This window comes from Etheostoma spectabile, unplaced genomic scaffold (genome assembly GCF_008692095.1).
Source record: "Etheostoma spectabile isolate EspeVRDwgs_2016 unplaced genomic scaffold, UIUC_Espe_1.0 scaffold00000781, whole genome shotgun sequence".
Classification (NCBI taxonomy): domain Eukaryota; kingdom Metazoa; phylum Chordata; class Actinopteri; order Perciformes; family Percidae; genus Etheostoma; species Etheostoma spectabile.
This window is the reverse complement of record NW_022602641.1, coordinates 1-18,051: the sequence shown is the minus strand read 5'-3', so window position 1 is coordinate 18,051 and position 18,051 is coordinate 1. Positions and strand designations below refer to the sequence as shown.

Sequence of the window (18,051 nt, the reverse complement as noted above, 5' to 3'; positions counted from 1 at the left end):
CCAGTCAATCATTAATGTCTCCAGTCAGACAGGAAACGGGGAGGTCAACACGGAAACCAACCCTTCCCAACACCAGGGCATCTCCATCTTAGTTTGCTGCTGTGTGCTTTGGCTGGCCGCGGATCAGAAGCAGGAGTTTGTAGCTGATTGTTCCTCGCAGGGCTGTCTGTGTTTGTTATGTGACAGGTGGGACGGAGAACAGCCGAGCATTAGACCGAGAATGGGAAGAGGAGCCAACTGTAGCTGGGTTGGGCCTGAGATCCCTCTGTCGTCACAGATCTTCAGTAGTAAGTAAAGGGCTCTACCAGAGCCATAGTTAGGAGTAACGGCGTTAATACTCAACAATCATCCATAATCCCAATTTCAGCTCTGCTTGGATTTGCGTTCAGCAGTTTTGTTTTGGAAGCAGACCGGTGGTTGATTTTCTGTCCGAAAAACAACACCGCTATGACCGTGAGAACAGGGCCAATCACAGTTATGAAGCTCATAATGTGCCAACATCTTTGAGGTTTTGACGTAATGTTGTATATATGTAATGCAATATAGTTTGAAGTGTATTTTCTTCTGAAAAGGCTGTACAGAAGGATTTTGGACGTAGCAAGTGCAACTAAAATAAAATCCTTTTATTACTATAGAAACAATAGAATCCATTTTTTTAACAACATTTAGCATTTAACAAAATTATATCATTTAGCATTTTTATGAATAAATGATGAGCAATAGGACATTACAATTACAATAACAATTACTTTTGGTATCTGCAACTGAGACATACTGTATATGCCATTGTCTCCCTAAAATGTGATGATATACATCCTGTTATGTATTTCTTTTCAGGACTTATGATTCTGTAAATGTCAAAGACACCGTCGTAAAGATAACTGGTTACAGTAAACCCAGAGTGTGAAATTTGTGTGGGTTTGCAGTGGGACACATCCAACCGTGGAGGACGAAAACAGATGCTGGTTTTGACTAGCATTAACATCATCTTGGCGTTCTCAGGAGGGAGTATGGAGAAAGGGTCACCCAAGTGCAGTGCTTAGCATAAGTGAATACACTAGGCTAAAGTTGACTAAAAAGAGGAATAAAAAAAGTCATCTTTTGGAAATTGATCTTAATGCCCTAATTAAAAAAATAGAAAAACTCCAACCTTTAAGGACACAAATTTCTTTGTCAATAAATAATGTATCATAAATAAATAAATGTTCTTCCTTAAAATACAGGGGGCATAAGTATACACACCCCCTTGTTAAATTCCCACAGAAGCAGGCATTTTTAAAGGCCAGTTATGTCATGGATCTGGGATAGTTTTCATCCTGATAAAGTTAAAATACCCCCCCCCCCCCATCATCACATACCCCCTTCACCATACCTAGAGATTGGCATGGTTTTATTTACATTGAGAGATAATTTTATGGAAAATCTCTAGGTATGTGATGATGGGGGGGGGGTATTTTAATTCTAAGGCATATTGCTTCAAAAGTCCTGCCGTGACTGCAATATCATATTATTACATTATCATCGTGTGGATGAGATCAACACAGCTGCAGGGCACATGTTAACTGTTGGAGTAACGCAGCTTGGATGCCGTTACACAGTTCAACAGAACTAAACAGTATAACCAAGGGGCGTTGGACTGGGGGGGGGGGGGGAATAGGGGGAGTAACCAGAGCCCTCATGTGAGGAGGGCCCAAAACGATGCTAGAATGAATAGCTGTGGAATGCTGGGAGGTAGCCCGTAAAAAATGCTTTTCTATAGTGCCCAGAATCTTGCGCTACATCCCTGGTATAATCCCTCCTGTCAAAAAGAAGGGGGTAAACATCTAACAGTAGAGCGACACAATCTGCCCTAAGAAGGGACTGTGTAGTCCCTCTTAGGATCAGTGCTTTTAGTCACCTATACTTCTCTGTAAGAGCTTGTGATTTATGGAACACCGCACCAAATCAGATAAGAAGTTGTACTTGCCAACACACTTTCTCCTTAAGGACTGGGCAGCCAGACATGTGAACATGTGTTTTTGAGTGTTTTTAATGTGCTTTTGTAAAATGTATTTTATGGCTGACTTGACCATATTGACTTGACAAGGCCAAGAAAGGGGAGGTAACCTTGGCCTTTATGACTCCAGATTGGCCCATCTGAGCATTCATTTTCTCAAAGGCAGAGCAGGATACCCAGGGCTCAGTTTACACGTATTTATACACCATTTCTAGCCACTGGGGGACCATAGGCAGGCTGGGGGAACTCATATTAATGTTAAAACAGCTCATAAAGTGACGATTTCATGCCATGGGACCTTTAATGAATGAGCACTATCCTTGTGAATAAATAAATAAAAGAAACAATAATGAAACATGAAAACATCAGATAAAATGAATTAACCCTTACGTTGTCTTCCCTTTGGCTATGCATCCTCCTCCTGAGCCCAAACTGAAAATTTTCTTTTTTTTCCACACTTGTGGAACTATTTTTATTTTTTTATGTTTTTGGTGCTTTTTTTGAACGTTTAATGCTTCTTTACACTTTCATGTATAAACACCACTGACACCAACTTATTACTAGTTTTATTCATTTTTTGGAATTTAGGGTCAATACATCTCATTTGTAAGAAATTATACCTAATTATTGAGTTAAAAAAAGCAGAAATTACAAAATGTTTAGACCAATATTAAAGGAAGGATAATCACAGAAGGGTCAACGTTCAGTCGGGATACCCAAAATTCAATGAAAGTAGAGATCCAATCTTTTCCTTTAGGACTTTCCTGTATGGAACCATCTATTTTGATTTTTGGGTAATCAAAACTAGCTTGTCAAAAAGATTTAGACATTTAGAAAACAGGTCAGATTTGACCATGATGACATCACAAGTAGGGGAGGAAAAATACTCGATTCTTAGACGCATCATGATTCTCTCTAGACCAATTCAATGCTCGATTCAGATAAGTTAATAATCAATTATTTAAAAAAACAACCATTGATTTAAAAGTTCCTGTCTCCAGACATGTACAAATCAGAAAACAGGGTGACTGAAAGAGGACGGGATAATGGACAACATCTTAGAGTGTAAGCAAGAGTGCAGAAAAAAAAAAAAAAATGGCCAAAAGGAAAATAAAATGAATTATGTATATATACACATAATCTAATAAGACATACAAAACACATAAAGGCTGTTGACCTGCTTTATCACATTACATCTGACCACCTCATGTTTCATGTTCTAAGAAGCCAATTCTCCCCCTTTAAACATGACTGAGTCTCTGACTGTGACAGAAGGTGACTCGGCATGTTTAAGGGATTAAACATTGGAATGACTCCAACCTAAAAAACTTGGTAGACAACATTTGTGTGTGGCAAATATATGTCAAATCTAAGCTTTGCATAGCTGTTTTGTCAAGGAAGTGATTAGAAAACTTATATTTATATGTATTTTTTTTTTTTTAATTACATAAGTAAATTCCATTACATGTCATTTAGCTGACGCTTATATCCAAAGCGACTTACAATTGCTATATATGTCAGAGGTGGCACGGCTCTGGAGCAACTAGGGGTTAAGTGTGTTGCTCAGGGACGCATTGGTTGATTTATCGCAGTGGGAATCAAACCCGGGTCTCCCACACCAAAGGCATGTGTCATATGCGCATCGTCGGCCTCGGAATTGAATTGTGAGGTGTGAATCGATTCCCACCCCTAAACACAATAGTCTAGTAGCCAGCCCATAGAGCCCCATTGTGAACCCGGAAATGTTGAGTACACCAAAGTTTTATTGCATAAATGTGAAGTATGGGTCCCCAGCATACAGAAAATGACGGATGCTAATTTGCATATGTTGAGCAATTTGCATAATTAGCATAATTAGCATAATTAGCAGAATCGTCCAGATTGACAATAGATTTTGAACTTTGCAATCATTTTCTACAATATTAGAGTGGTTAAAGATGTTTTAGAGGATGCTGAATTCAATTCCTGCACTTTCAGACTTCAAAATGGTGATTCTATAACAAAATTGGATAAATTTAGACACATTTAGACACATTTCTTATTAATTTAGGACAAACCTTAACGTTATTTTCATGGTTAACACAATAATCTTACATTTCAGAATTACTAGAGCTCTTGCTCTTTGATGTGAATGTTGATAACCTAAATTTGTTTACATTTTTTGAGGTCCGGTCACGTTTTCATGCAAATAAGGTGTGGCAGCTAGCTGTTGTTGTAATAATTATGTTGTAAAGCAAGGGAGCATAGTCTAGTTTAAAGTACTTGAAACATTTAAAAATGTATGGAAAACTTAATCATAAAGGGAGTAGTTTCACCAACTAACATGTCTTCCTTAAAGCAGAACGCCGGCGTTATTAACTCATAGCCATATCAAACAAGCTAATCACAAACAACTGAAACGTTAAGGATGGATCATTTTTGGTACAACATAACTTAAATTTCGTGCTCAGCAAAGAGCTTGTCTGTACACGATCCGTCCTGCGCATTTGCAAGATGTTTGCACATGTTTAACGCGTATTAATGACCTTTACGACACTGCACAATCTGTTACCATAGACAGTTAAAAAAAGTCTGTTCACCTCAACTGGAAAGCTAACGTTAGTTTAGCTAACAGCTAATTCGTCTAACCGCTTGCTGAAACACCATGTAAAAGACCCTCAAAACTGAAAATAACTGTTTAAATATATAACAACTGTTACGTCAGTTCTACTTGTGCTCATTTAAAATACAATCACTCGATACTTGTCTTTAATATTACTGTAAAGTCTTAATTTAGCTGGAGCTGCTTTTCCTACTGTTTAGTTTGAGTAACGTTATTTTAGACTGAATGAAGCTGTCAGCTAGCTAGCGGTTAACCGAAATAGCTGCCATTAGCTTCCCGGTGGAGGCTAACCGTTCTCTTAGCTAATATACATCGATACACGATCCGTATGGCACTATCTGTCATAGTTGTAGCGGTCAGCCGTTAGTCTCAAGATTTTTTCTGCCAAGTTGAGATGTAAGTTGGAATGACATTTCAATTCTAGTGTCGGAGTGTTGACTTTCAAAAGTCAGTCAAGGGATTTAATGTTGACCTTACTAATGTTTTCACATTAAGATATAAAGTAAAAGTATTGTTCAATACATTGTGAATTTCAAATCAGATCCATTTTGTGGGTGGAATTATTTTAAAATTTTGTATTTTTTTTTTCAATTCAGACTTCTTGTGGTTTGATAAGGAAAGGATTAAAAACAATCGATATTCAGTGTTATTGCAGTTTTCTGAAGTTGTTGTGGAGGATAATTTTACCATTCAACTCTAGAGCAGTACTTTCAAAACAAAGAGAGATGGTTTAATCAGGTCAAAATGTCAGGAAAGAAGTGTCTGTTTGCACCGTGCAGTGGCAAAGATTGCGACTTTAAAATATCTGGGTCTAAAGGACTTGCTACTCTGCTACTTAAAAGCGAGGAGCTCAGAGACACAGCCATACATGAGACTTTGTCAAACATCATTGCTACTGATGCTGATGCTGCTGGTGCTTCATCAGCTTCTGTGCTATGTCACAAATCTTGCTACAGCTCATATACTTCTCGCTCTAGAAATGTGAGCAAACGCAAGTCAGACTCATGTCAGAGTCAGCCCGGAAAGCGAATAATTCGCTCTCAACTCTCTGCTTTTGAGTATTCAAAACAGTGCTTGTTCTGTGGTCTTATCTGTGAAGAAAAAGACTCTAAAAATCCTAAGAGGTGGAATTCAGTAAAAAAATGTCAGACTTTATATAGGCCAGGCTTTCCATCCTTCAAAGATGTGATTTTGTCTAAATGTGATGAACGGCAGGATGATTGGGCAGAAGTTGTGAAGCTACGGGTTAATGGCATCATGGACCTACCTGCAGCTGATGCTCAGTATCACTCCAAGTGTTACAATGCTTTCAGGAAGGTACCCATTGACTCAAGTGCAACTGCTAGTAAACCAATTGACAGCTGCCTAGTTTCGGTCATAGACCACATGAGTGCAAACAAGTCAGTGACTTGGACTGTCTCCGAATTACATGATGTTTTTGTAGCCAATTCTGGGAGTTTGTGCCAGAAGCAAATGCTAGCCAACCTGTGTGATTATTATGGTGATGCCATTATTGTACTGAGAGTTGAAGGATGCCAGACAATTGTTGGCTTTAGGCAGTACATTGGTAAATCCCTCAAATTAGTAGGACAAACTGGCCTCTCCAATGACGACGATGATGATGTCAACAAGGTTGTCAGAAAAGTGCGGGCAGAGGTACAGAATATTCCCTTTCCTCGTGAATACGACCTTGGCAGCTTTAGGCATGAAAGGGTCATTCAAGATACAAGTCCAACCCTCCTAAGACTTATCTCCAGTCTTGTGTCCAGGGAAGAAACGGTGACCAAACCAGCACTCACACTTGCTCAATGCATCCAGCAGCACATCAGTAAAAGCTGGAATCAGACAACTTTGGGACTAGCTGTAAAACTTCATCATAAGCATGGTAGTTCAGAACTGGTTCGGAACCTAAATGAGCATGGTCTTGTTGCAACATATGATGAGGTCCTCCGGTTCCGGAAGTCAGCTGCCAAATATGCCTCAGATGATGCAGATAAGTACCTGCGGGTATTAGGACTGGAGAGGTGCGTTGGCCCTATTCACAGTTGGGGTGATAATTTTGATCTTGTAGTCTTCACACCCAATGGTTGTCGCACAACACATGCCATGGCCACTCAGTTTGTACAAAATCCTGCGGGGATCCTTTTCCCTGGAGTCGCAACTCCAGACGGTCGGCTTACATCGCTAAAAGTACCCCGTCTGACTAAGCTCCAAGCTGAGAAATTTTGTCCGGTAGCTAACAGCAGTCTTACCATTGAACATTATACAGGCCCTAAGAAGTTGACTCCACCCGCTTTGAAAGAAGTGCCCAGAACAGCTACTGTCCAAGAGAGTATCCAGGAGAAGGTTTCTAGAGCACAGAGGAGGGATGCTGCTTGGCTCTGTCAGCTCCATTCTACTCCTCTTCCCCTGGACTGGTCGGCCTACAATGTTGTGCAAGATCGTCTCAGTGATGAAGCTGTGTCTAAAATTAAGACTATAAGTGTCTTTGGACCATTGCTTGACTCACCTCCTGCTCATCATGATACAGTGCTCCGTACCATTACATACCTGGACACATCACTCAAGCAGCTTGGCATGAGCTACAGTCATATAACATTTGACATGCAGCTGTACAAGATTGCTTGTCAGATAAAATGGGGTGACCCACAGCAATGGACATCAGTGGTCCTCAGACCTGGAATGATGCACACCCTGATGTCATTCATTGGCTCAATTGGGGAGTTGATGAATTCAACAGGCCTTGAGGATCTGGTAAGAGCATCATTTGGCGGACTGGCATCTATCTTCAATGGAAAGGCCTGGCCCAAAGCCATGCGAGCCTTCCGTATGGTTATGTATGCTCTTCATCATGAATTCTTACAGGAGGGAGAAAAGAGTCATCAGCAGATAATAGAATTCCTGGAAAAGGCAAGACAGCACCCAACAGGCCGATTATGGGTGGATTGCTTTATCACTCCAACCTTAATAGCACATAGATTCTGGAGAGCAGAGAGGGAGGGTGACTGGCTGCTGCAACAACACTGCCTTGAAGAGATGCTACCGTATTTTTTTGCTGCTGGTCATCACCACTATGCTAGATGGATCACTTGGCATTTACGTGAAATGCAGCACCTTCCTTCCATTGCAAAAGATGACCTTCTTGCTGGAAGTCATGTGTGCCGCCATTCAGATGGTGCACCTGCAGTGAGTGCCGATATGTTTGGGGAGCAGACATACATCAGGCAAGGGAAGGGAGCAGGGGGCATGAAGGGTATTTCAACCAACCCTGAGCAAGTGGCAGTTTGGATCCAATCGTTTGGCATATGTTCACATCTTTCTCAGTCATTGGATGACATGTACAGTGATACAGTAGCATCAGAGAAGACTGTGTCCAACAGACATAAAGAAGAGGGTGAAGCACGACGGGAGTTGGATGCTGAGGACCGCTCTAAAATTGTGAGGATGCTGTGGGAAAACACAAATCCACTCACGACAGAGAGCACTTTGCTCTATCACATCATAAATGGACAGGTGGCTGATGAAAAAGTGAATGTGCAAGATGCGCTGAAGATTGGCCAAGCTATGTTTGAAAAGTTTTCTTTATCACTTCCGGAGGCATTTCATGCACCCATCTCTAACAAGGTAGTGACTATGAAGTTCCAGAAAAAGGGAATGAAGGTCAGTGGGAAAGTTGTATGTGACCTTGAGTCATTATTTGCTCGACTGTTGGTGGTGGGAGGCCAGAGAAAAATGGAGCTCTCTTCTCTCTTTAAATATGAGCTTAGCCCAGTCCCCTTGTCTATCTTTGATGACAGTGGATGCCTCCGAAAGGGCAATAAGTCAGTGCTTGTTCAGCAGCTCGGAATTCCAGTTTGCAATCCCCAGCCACCAGATGTTGTCATTGTGGATGCGTCCCAGCTCATTTATCACGTGGTTTGGCCATCGTCTGGGACAGTGGCAGATCTTGCAGCCAGCATGGGACGTCGGCTTAATTGTTACAACACCCAAACATTTGTCATCTTTGACAGATATTTGCAGGTGTCTGCCAAGGACCATGAGAGACATAGAAGAGCAGGAGAGAGCTCCACAGAGTACAAGCTCTCATTGACTACACCTCTACCTAGTCGAGACAAAGTCTTGAAAAACAAGCACAACAAACAAAGGCTGAGCGAACTCCTGTGTACTTTCAATGTAGGAAGTAATATCATGATGGTCAGTAAAGCTGACAGCATTGACACACATGATGAGGCAGATATATCACTTATAACTTACATGTTAGATGCTGTCAGACATGGGGCTTCAACTGTTCACATTCTCAGCGATGACACAGATGTCTTTGTGCTTATGGTTTATTGGTGTTGGAAGGCTGGTATCACAACTAACCTACAGATGGAAAAGTGGAATGGCACAGTTCTCAGCATAAATGCAACTGCAGAGAATCTGGGTGACCAATGTGGTTCCATTCTGGCCATGCATGCTCTTTCGGGATGTGATACCACCTCATATCCTGTTGGGAAGGGGAAGGTGTCTGCAATCAAGGCCATGAGAGTCGTACCTGGTAAGCTTCTCCACTGTATTGGAGAGGCGGAAGCCACAAATTTACAAATCACAAAAGCAACGAGGGCTTTCTTTCTGGCTCTGTACAATCAGAGGAACTCTGTAACCTTGGATGCAGCCCGGTATGAAATTTACCGAAAGCGCAAAAGGCCCCCAGCACTGAAGACACTACCTCCTACAGAGCGCAATATGTGCCTTCATGGAAGACGTGCCCACCTACAGGTACTGCTATGGAAAGCAGCAGACCAGCCTGATCCACCGGCTGTGGATATCACCTTGTTTGGATGGGACAAGAAGATGGGCCTAAAGGAAGGAGAGGAACTTATTATGCCCACCCAAGATTCAAGTCCAGTTGCTCCTCCTGCTTTGTTAGATGTTGTCAGCTGTGGTTGCAAAGCCGGGTTGAAACCTTGCACATCAGCAAAGTGCAGCTGTACAGCTGGAGGTCTGTCCTGTACCAGTTATTGTTTATGCAAAGGCAATGAGGGTATATGCTGCAACATACTTACACAACACCAAGAACACAAAGACAGGGATGAAGGGTCTGGAGAAGATGATGACAGAACAGAAGAGGATAGTGAAGATGATGAGGCTGCCTTTTGTTAATTAATTGTGAGGCATAGCAGCTTGCCTGAAGGTGGTAGCCAGTGTGTGCTTTGTGTAGTGCGGAGGTGAGGCCCTCTTGATTAGCCTTGCGTCTGGCGGGCTGACTTGGGTGGCCCAGACTCAGTTGTAATTCTTGCATTTGGCAAAGTTTTAACTGGGTCCTTGTTGGATCTTGCGTCTTGCGGACCAACATGGGCAGCCATTTGGACGGTGCCCTAGCGACTTGCGGGGCCTGTCTTGTGTGGAATGTATAAAGTGTATATTTGTTCATAGTTCGTTGATCACACATGGTGATGGGCTTAGGTGATGTCATCTGATTGGGTGTCTTAAAGAGTTACCCCAATCATATGTATCGTACAGTTGCAGGATCCAAGTTATGTCAAATACCTGCATTGCTTTTTCCTCCAGAAATGCATAACATTCAGCCAAAGATTCATCATTTATCCAAAAAGCAATGGATATTCAAAAGTGTCAGGAGGAGATTCAGCTTCACTACACCCTAAAAACCATGCATCAACATTTACAAGCGCACTCATGATTCTGAAATGTAAGAGTGTGTTTACCATAAAAATAACCTATAACTATGCCTGAAAGTAATCAGAATTTGCCTAAATGAGTCACAATATATACTAAGATTAGCTCTTTGAAATCTGACAATGCCAGAAATGAGATCAGCATCCTCTAAAACCTCTAAAACCACTCACATATTGTAGAAATTGTCCATAGAGTTAAAAATATGTGGTCAAAATGGACGATTAAGCTAATAATGCTAATTATGCTAATTATGCAAATTGCTCAACATATGCAAATTAGCATCCAGCAGTTTCTGTATACTGGGGACCCATACTTCACATTTCTGCAATAAAACTTTGGTGTACTCAACATTTCCGGGTTCACCTAGTTGGCTACTAGACTACAAGGCTTAAGTGAAACAAAACGGAAATCTAGTAGGCAGTGGGTGAAAGTGTGTCTCTTCTCAGTCCTTAAAGACGAACTGTGGCTCTTCCTGATCCCGGCCGGCCTGGCTGCCATCTTACTGGCCGTGTTCCTGGAGGAGGTGGGCTTCTTCTTGCGCCACATCCCCTCGTCCAGACGGAGACGCCTCTGCCTGTGGATATTAGGAATGTACCCGGTAACGGCAACCTCGTCCTTCCCACGCACACATCACACAATCAATGACAACTAACAATGTGAAATGTCGCATATTTGTTGTGGTCCCAGGCACACTTGCATTGTGTCTCAACATTTGAATGTTCTTTTTAACTCAGGTCTTTGCCTTGACCTCCCTTATAGCGCTGTATGTGCCGCGCTCTTCCTCACTGTGTAATTTCATCGCCTCACTGTGAGTTAACAAGTCTTGGGATTGCCAGATTGTATGTATTGCCGTTTCAACACAGTTGGTAGGAATTTGTTTAGGTGAGCTCACACAAAACAAAAACAGCAAGAACATCTCTCACATACAGTGAGCCCCTTAGAACATACAAGACAATTAAGTCATCAAAAATCCATCACGTTAAGAGTGTAATCCCATGTGTAAAGTTCTCCCAGCATGCATTAGGTGGTCGTGTCCTCATCCGTGTGTGCAGGTATCACTCCATCACCTTGCTGAAGTTCATGGGACTGATCACAGACTTCTTTGGAGGGAAAGCTCGTATGCTGGCTGCTCTGTCAGGACAGCACGTATCTCCAGACCCTTTCCCCTGCTGCTGCTGCTGCTGTCTGCCAATGGTGACCATCACCCGGTATACACACACACACACACACACTCGCACACACACACACAAACACAAACACAGACAGACAGACAGACACACACAGAGACACACACACAGACAGAAAGACAGAGACAGACAGACAGACAGACACACACACACACACAGATGGACAGACAGGCACAGACACAGACACAGACACACACACACGCACACACAAACACAGACAGACAGACAGAAAGACACACACACACACACAGATGGACAGACACGCACAGACACAGACAGAGAGACACACACACACACGAAAACACAAACACAGACAGACAGACACACACAGAGACACACACACACACACACACACAGATGGACAGACACGCACAGACACAGACAGAGAGAGACACACACACACACACACAGAGACAGACAGAGAGACACACACACACAATGATGACAAAGATGAACAGAGACAGACAGACAGACACACACACACAGTGAAAAACCGTTGTGTTCATTGTGTTGTGTTGTTCTGTGTTGTGTGCAGCAGCCGCGGCTGGATGCTGGCTGCTGTGTTGCAGCTCTCTGTCATCCGCAGCATCCTGTTCTTCGTCACACTGGTCCTGTGGACAGATGAACAGTATGACTACGGTGATGTGAGTCCTTGATTCAAACTTTGATCTGTGCTTATTCTCCCAGCATGCATTAGGTGGTCAAGTCTGTGCTGCTCTACTATGCTGTACGTTTTTCTTTTAATCACAGATTGCTACTATTGATACTATATGGTTTTTCAGTGCTTTATCATTTTAAATCACTGTAAAAATCCTACGAGTAAGCAAATGCTTGCATTGAAATTGTGATGGTAACTTGTTAAAAGCCATATATACATACAGCCTGCTGATGTGGCAGTGTTCATTCCATTCAAACTAACACGAAATTAAAGAACTGCCAAAAATCCGTGACAACCATCTTCTTGTTCTCCAGGTGAATTCTGTCAACCCCAACTTGTATGTGAACGCTATAATAGGTATGTCAACCTTCGTGTCCTTCTACGGCCACTTGCTCTTTTATAAAGCCACCAAGAGTGCGTTACATGGCTACGGACTGAGAGCCAAGTTCATCTGCATCATCGTGGTGTTGGTGCTGTGTGGCCTGCAGAGTGGCATCTTAGAGACCATGGGTGCTCTGGAGGTTATCCCCTGCACACCACCCTTCTCTGTGCTGGCCAGGTCACAGTGTAAGTCCATCACATTTGGCCTCTTTCAATCTCTTTCTCAAATTATCTTCACCACTTACCAACTAGCAGGTCCTGTGTAGTTTCTGCACTATTGGCCTTACATGCCAGTTTGCACACAACAGAGGACTTGACATGTCACATCCAAGCACTTTTGGTCAATTGCGAGCAGCTAGGTTCATTCTTGCTCTTGGGACCAGTATGTGTGACAAAATAATCCTAACTCAAAGTCGACTCCAGGAGTCAGTGGACAGCAGAAGAATGATCACAGAGGCATTTACATCTGATGTCAAAGAAATTCACCGCCTCTGCACATACACAAACTTGTTATCATGTGGCCGGCTTCCATCCACTAATAAAGACCATGGGATGTGGTTATAAACTTTGAAAAGCTAGTAAGAGTACCTTGAGTGGTAGGGGTGTGCAAACAATCAATTTGTATTCGAATCGCGATTCAACCTCTAACAATTCAAAACAAATTTTTTTTTGTATGTATGTCTACTGCAATCACATGATAGATAGATAGATAGATAGATAGATAGATAGATAGATTAAAGACATCATACACAACACACACATACATCATAACAGGATCATAAAATAACAAATAACAAACAAACATCCACATGAATTATATATATACGTGCAAGCCCTGCACTTAGACAGGCAGATGATGGATGTCTTCCAGTAAAGGCCAGAGCCAAAAGGGCCTTACATAGTTCCACAAGTCTGCAGAATTCATGGAGGGTGTGCTTTGGGTACAGACTTTACTGGTGAGACCAGTACCTGCAAATTCACAGCAATCTGAATGCAATTTTAACGTAAATCAACCAATCAATGTATTTGTCACATGAAACATAAAATACAATTGCTGTGAAATGTAATCTGTTTTCTTAAATATATTTATAAAAACAGACTGTAAAAATAATGGAGGTAACGATAGTAACTGCAGTTTTGAAGCCAGAAGTTAGCATTTTGGCCATCGGCATCTTGGTATTTTGGAGCTAGAGTGACCATATTTGGACAAAAGGGCGGAGCTAGTGAGGAAAATACAGTTAAGGCACTGTAATTTATGGTTTCATGGTGCTGTGCTAAGCTAAATGCTAAAGAGGGAACCTTTATACAAGTTGAAGTTACTGTATGTTTTGTGATTTGTATAGTGTTGCATAAATTACTGGCCCAATTTCAATGAACTTGGTGGAAGGGTGTAGCATGGGCCGAAGAAGAGCCCATTAAACTTTGGAGCGGATCCAAATCCCGGGGAGGATGCACAAATTATTATTTACTTTTGTTAACATTGTAATATTCATATGGTGTTGGAATAATTGGAAGACTGTGTTCCCGAGTCCCGTGAATGACCCCTCAAGTTGGAACTTTAAACTAGCGAGATAGGGCATGCTCTCTCCAAGTGCTCTTTTAGTTAACTTCATGTAATATTCATGTAAAATAATTGGATATAATGTCCTTTAACCGTGTCTTGTGGTCTCTGTCTAATCTCAGTGATCTACCACTACTGTGTGATTGTGGAGATGTTCTGCATCGGCCTATATGCCCGCCACACTTTCCGTAAGGTGGAGCCAAGCGTGCTGGAGGATGTGGAGGGCCCATCAGTGTTTGGCAGATGGAAAAGGCTGTTCAAACAGACGATGTTCAGATGACACATCACAAACCTGGCCAGCTCCGCTGCGGCCTCGTCAGTGCCTCCAATCCCAGCTACAGCAGTGACAGCGAGGACAACCTGTGCAGGATTGAGCATGCACCTCTGGATGGTTTTGCCTTCCCCCAGGCCAGAGGTCAGCAAGTAGCCAGGACAGAACCAGGGGAACCCTGGTCTGCCGAGGACCGTGGTTTACATCTGAGCCATATTACTGTGAGGGCTGATATTAACTATCAGGACTCTAAGGATGTCACTGTGGTTTGACAAGCTATGGAAAACTTTTAACATAAAAAGTTAAGCGTAACCACTGAAGATGCTGGCAATTGTGCACTTTTAGTTGTGACAAGTGGAAACCCTCGGTCACTTTTAGGTCACAGGTTAAACCTCTGGTCTGGTGTTTTTGCCTCTCTGACTCCCATGGCTGTAGGAAGCATTTACAAAGCGTGTGGGACAATGTAATGCGGTGGGGGGTCAAAGTAAATGTCATTTTCTGTAATCTGGTGCCTTTTAGCAGGGGGTTTAGCACATGGTGCGCACATTTCAAGAAAGGGTTGAAAGCCCACTTGAGTTGCCGTTCATCGAAACTTTTTCTTCAAACCAAGAGCGCCATCTAGTGGGCTCAGAAAATAAAGAAATGCTTCATAAAGCTTCATTTGGCCACCAACAGTAATTTCACCCAGAGGAAGTGCTGGCCCAAGATCACTTATTTAAAGATGTTAAAAAGCTAAAAGTCTAATACAGAAACATCTTTAATGTGAACCACTCATTGTTTATCTAAACCTGAGGATCTCTTTATCCTGCTATGCTAGGCTTTATGCTGTGCAGCAGTCTGCTGTCCGTATACTGGGGTCTAGCGGGGTCATTAGCTTACAGTCCTTCAGGGCTCCTACAACAAAACTGTTATGTTGGCTAACGCAAGTAGCTAGCTACAGCTTGGTTGATAGAAAAGGGAAACCTATATCTGAAAAAAGGCCTAAGGTTGTTTTTTTTTGGGGGGGGGGTAAAAAAAGACTTGACCCTCCCTATGGCGATAATACATTTTTCTATTAACCTCCAAAATGATTGAGAAGAAGGCATGACCCTCCCCAACAATTCATTGATGCCTTCTGTACTGGTTTGCACGATGACATACATTACCAACTTCTGCCTTCTCATCTTACACATCACTCTCCACTATTATAAGCCCTTCCAGGATTTCACAGACTGTTTGTTACAATGAAGTAAGAAATAGCTGTCTGGAGGATAATCAGTTGAGATTGTTTGTGTGCATGCTTGAAAAGTGTAAAAATGATAATGTAATAACTAATTAATAGTGGGTTTATTTTTATTATTTGCTAGCATACTATATATATTTTTCTTATACATTGTGTATGGTATTCTTTATGTTACTTATTTCTTTGCAGAACCACACATACACACAGCCGTAGCAGCGCTACCCCTGCCAATGTTTGTACTGTTGCTTGATTGTAATAAAGCATCATGAGACAGTTGTCTCCGTCTGTGTTTAACAGACATACCTGGGGCGAAACTTTAAATACGGTCCTAATCTCATCCACACTAACAAGTTTCAAGTCATTTCACTGGAGTTACCGTTATTATTGTTTGCTTCATCAATACCAAATTCAATCTAATCGGATGGAAATATACTATATGTTGTACTTGACACACCACTACAAGGCGACTTAACAGATTCTGCGGCATTCCTTCATGGCAAATCATTGCGGCTTGATGGTGGTAACGTTAGAACATAGTAGTATGGATGGCGACATGATTAAAAATGAAGAAAACAGATCCCAGACATTGGGCAGACAAGCAGCAAAACATTCCCAATCATCCTCTGAGATAATAGGCATCAAGAATGACTCCTGGCCAATGTGCTGTGGGAACTTTTTATTTAATGTCTGTTTAGTAATTCTTCTTTAATTTATCCTTTATTTTCTTTCCAGAACTCATATTTGAACACACATACATGTAGATTAATTTAAATGTTAAGGGGAAGATTAAAAAAGAGCGACTGGATCTGTGAATTCTCACAGAATCACAACTGAATTCATATCGTGCTACTCAGTCAGAATCTTAATAACCTGGAGTCCCAGTCTCTGTCACAATAATCATATACAATTTGTGATGTTTAAGGCCTATTGGCAGACTTCCATTTAAAATGTAGCCAATGGCATATAAAGAGCCTTTTTTCCATGTCCACTGAAGTTTCCAGGTAGCTTTGTATAAAAAATGGTTGTCATTCACAAGGCTACTTTAACTTTTAAACTTACAAGTACATTTCCAAACCTGTAGTTTGTTACTTTTACTCGAGTAAAGAAGTTAAATCAGTACTTCTACTTTTACCAGAGTATTTTTTAACACAAGTATCTGAACTTCTACTTGAGTACGGGAAGTGAGTACTTTTGCCATATCTGACACTCACCCTGGATATCCACCAACTGTGGAACGGTTGCGTGTCGGCTCCGTGTTCCATTGTCCTTCAATACCCACCAGGTCCGGATTTGTTGCGGAATGGCCAACAATGCAGAGGGTTGAAGGGTAACTACTAAAGCTGCTGGTTGACAAGTAGCTAATGCTAAAGCTAATGTAATTCTTTGTGGGTAAAGTAAGATTACGACACCGTCCAACACACTCATTTATTTTTAGTATGGTTGTTTTGACCACGGTTAACAACTCTGGGCTAACCCACAAATTCATCAGTAACGTTAACTGTATAGATAGACGACTAATCTAATGGAAATTTAGCTAGCTAGCACACCCTTGTCAGTCTGCCTCAGTCTCCCGGTGCTGCAAGGCTTCAGTTTGGATGAGAGCTGACAACAGTCCAGGGGACACATTTATTCCACTGTAAGCCCCCAGCCAGCTAGCAACCATCCAATATCATTCATTACAGCCCCGGCTGGGGGACACATCCACAGTCAGCCCCCAGCCAGCTAGCAACCATCCACTATCATTACAGCCCCGGCTGGGGGACAAATCCACAGTCAGCCCCCAGCCAGCTAGCAACCATCCACTATCATTACAGCCCTGGCTGGGGGACAAATCCACAGTCAGCCCCCAGCCAGCTAGCAACCATCCACTATCATTACAGCCCCGGCTGGGGGACAAATCCACAGTCAGCCCCCAGCCAGCTAGCAACCATTCCGGTCAGCACTTAACTCCGGTGCTAAACATGCTAACGGCAGTTTACAGAACCGTCGGGAATCAGACCCTCTTTACTCTCCGGAGATTGACTATTTTTTTTAAAGATTATTTTTTGGGGCTTGTCTCTTTATTTTAGAGTGACAGTGGATAGACAAGAAAGGTCGGAGAGAGATGGCGGTTGACACGCAGCAAAAGGCCACTGGTCGGATTCAATTCCGGGCCACGCTCTTACTGGGTGAGCTAGAGGCCGATCCAAGAGATCGGCTGAGTTTTGACTGACAAGATGGCGGCGAGCGGAAAAACCAGGGGGTAACCTCTAAGCGTAGCTCCTATGGCGCATTTTGATGCTAATAAGCCATCACCTGCCGTTAGCATCCATTGACTGTCATTCATTATGACGTCTCTTTGACAGCAAATAACTTTACATCTCATTTGAAGACTCTATTTGTCCGTTGTTTATTTTAAAGACTGTACAATGGCTCCATAGCAGACGGCGACGCGGTAGAAAACCAGGGGGTTAAGGACCCGTTCCTAGCTAGCTAAAGCGTTAGCTCTGCTATG

At 42.3% G+C, this 18,051-nt stretch overlaps 1 protein-coding gene across 1 annotated transcript; it reads left to right on the top strand.

Moving 5' to 3' along the window:
* The first annotated feature begins 67 nt into the window (after nt 1-67).
* Nucleotides 68-14,613, top strand: LOC116674592 (organic solute transporter subunit alpha-like). Its single transcript, XM_032506979.1, is given in 8 exon segments — nt 68-287; nt 10,724-10,875; nt 11,012-11,085; nt 11,330-11,485; nt 12,000-12,108; nt 12,437-12,689; nt 14,187-14,285; nt 14,288-14,613. Coding segments are annotated over 8 exon segments (1,230 nt in total). The 5' UTR covers nt 68-220; the 3' UTR covers nt 14,608-14,613.
* Nucleotides 14,614-18,051: the final 3,438 nt, after the last annotated feature.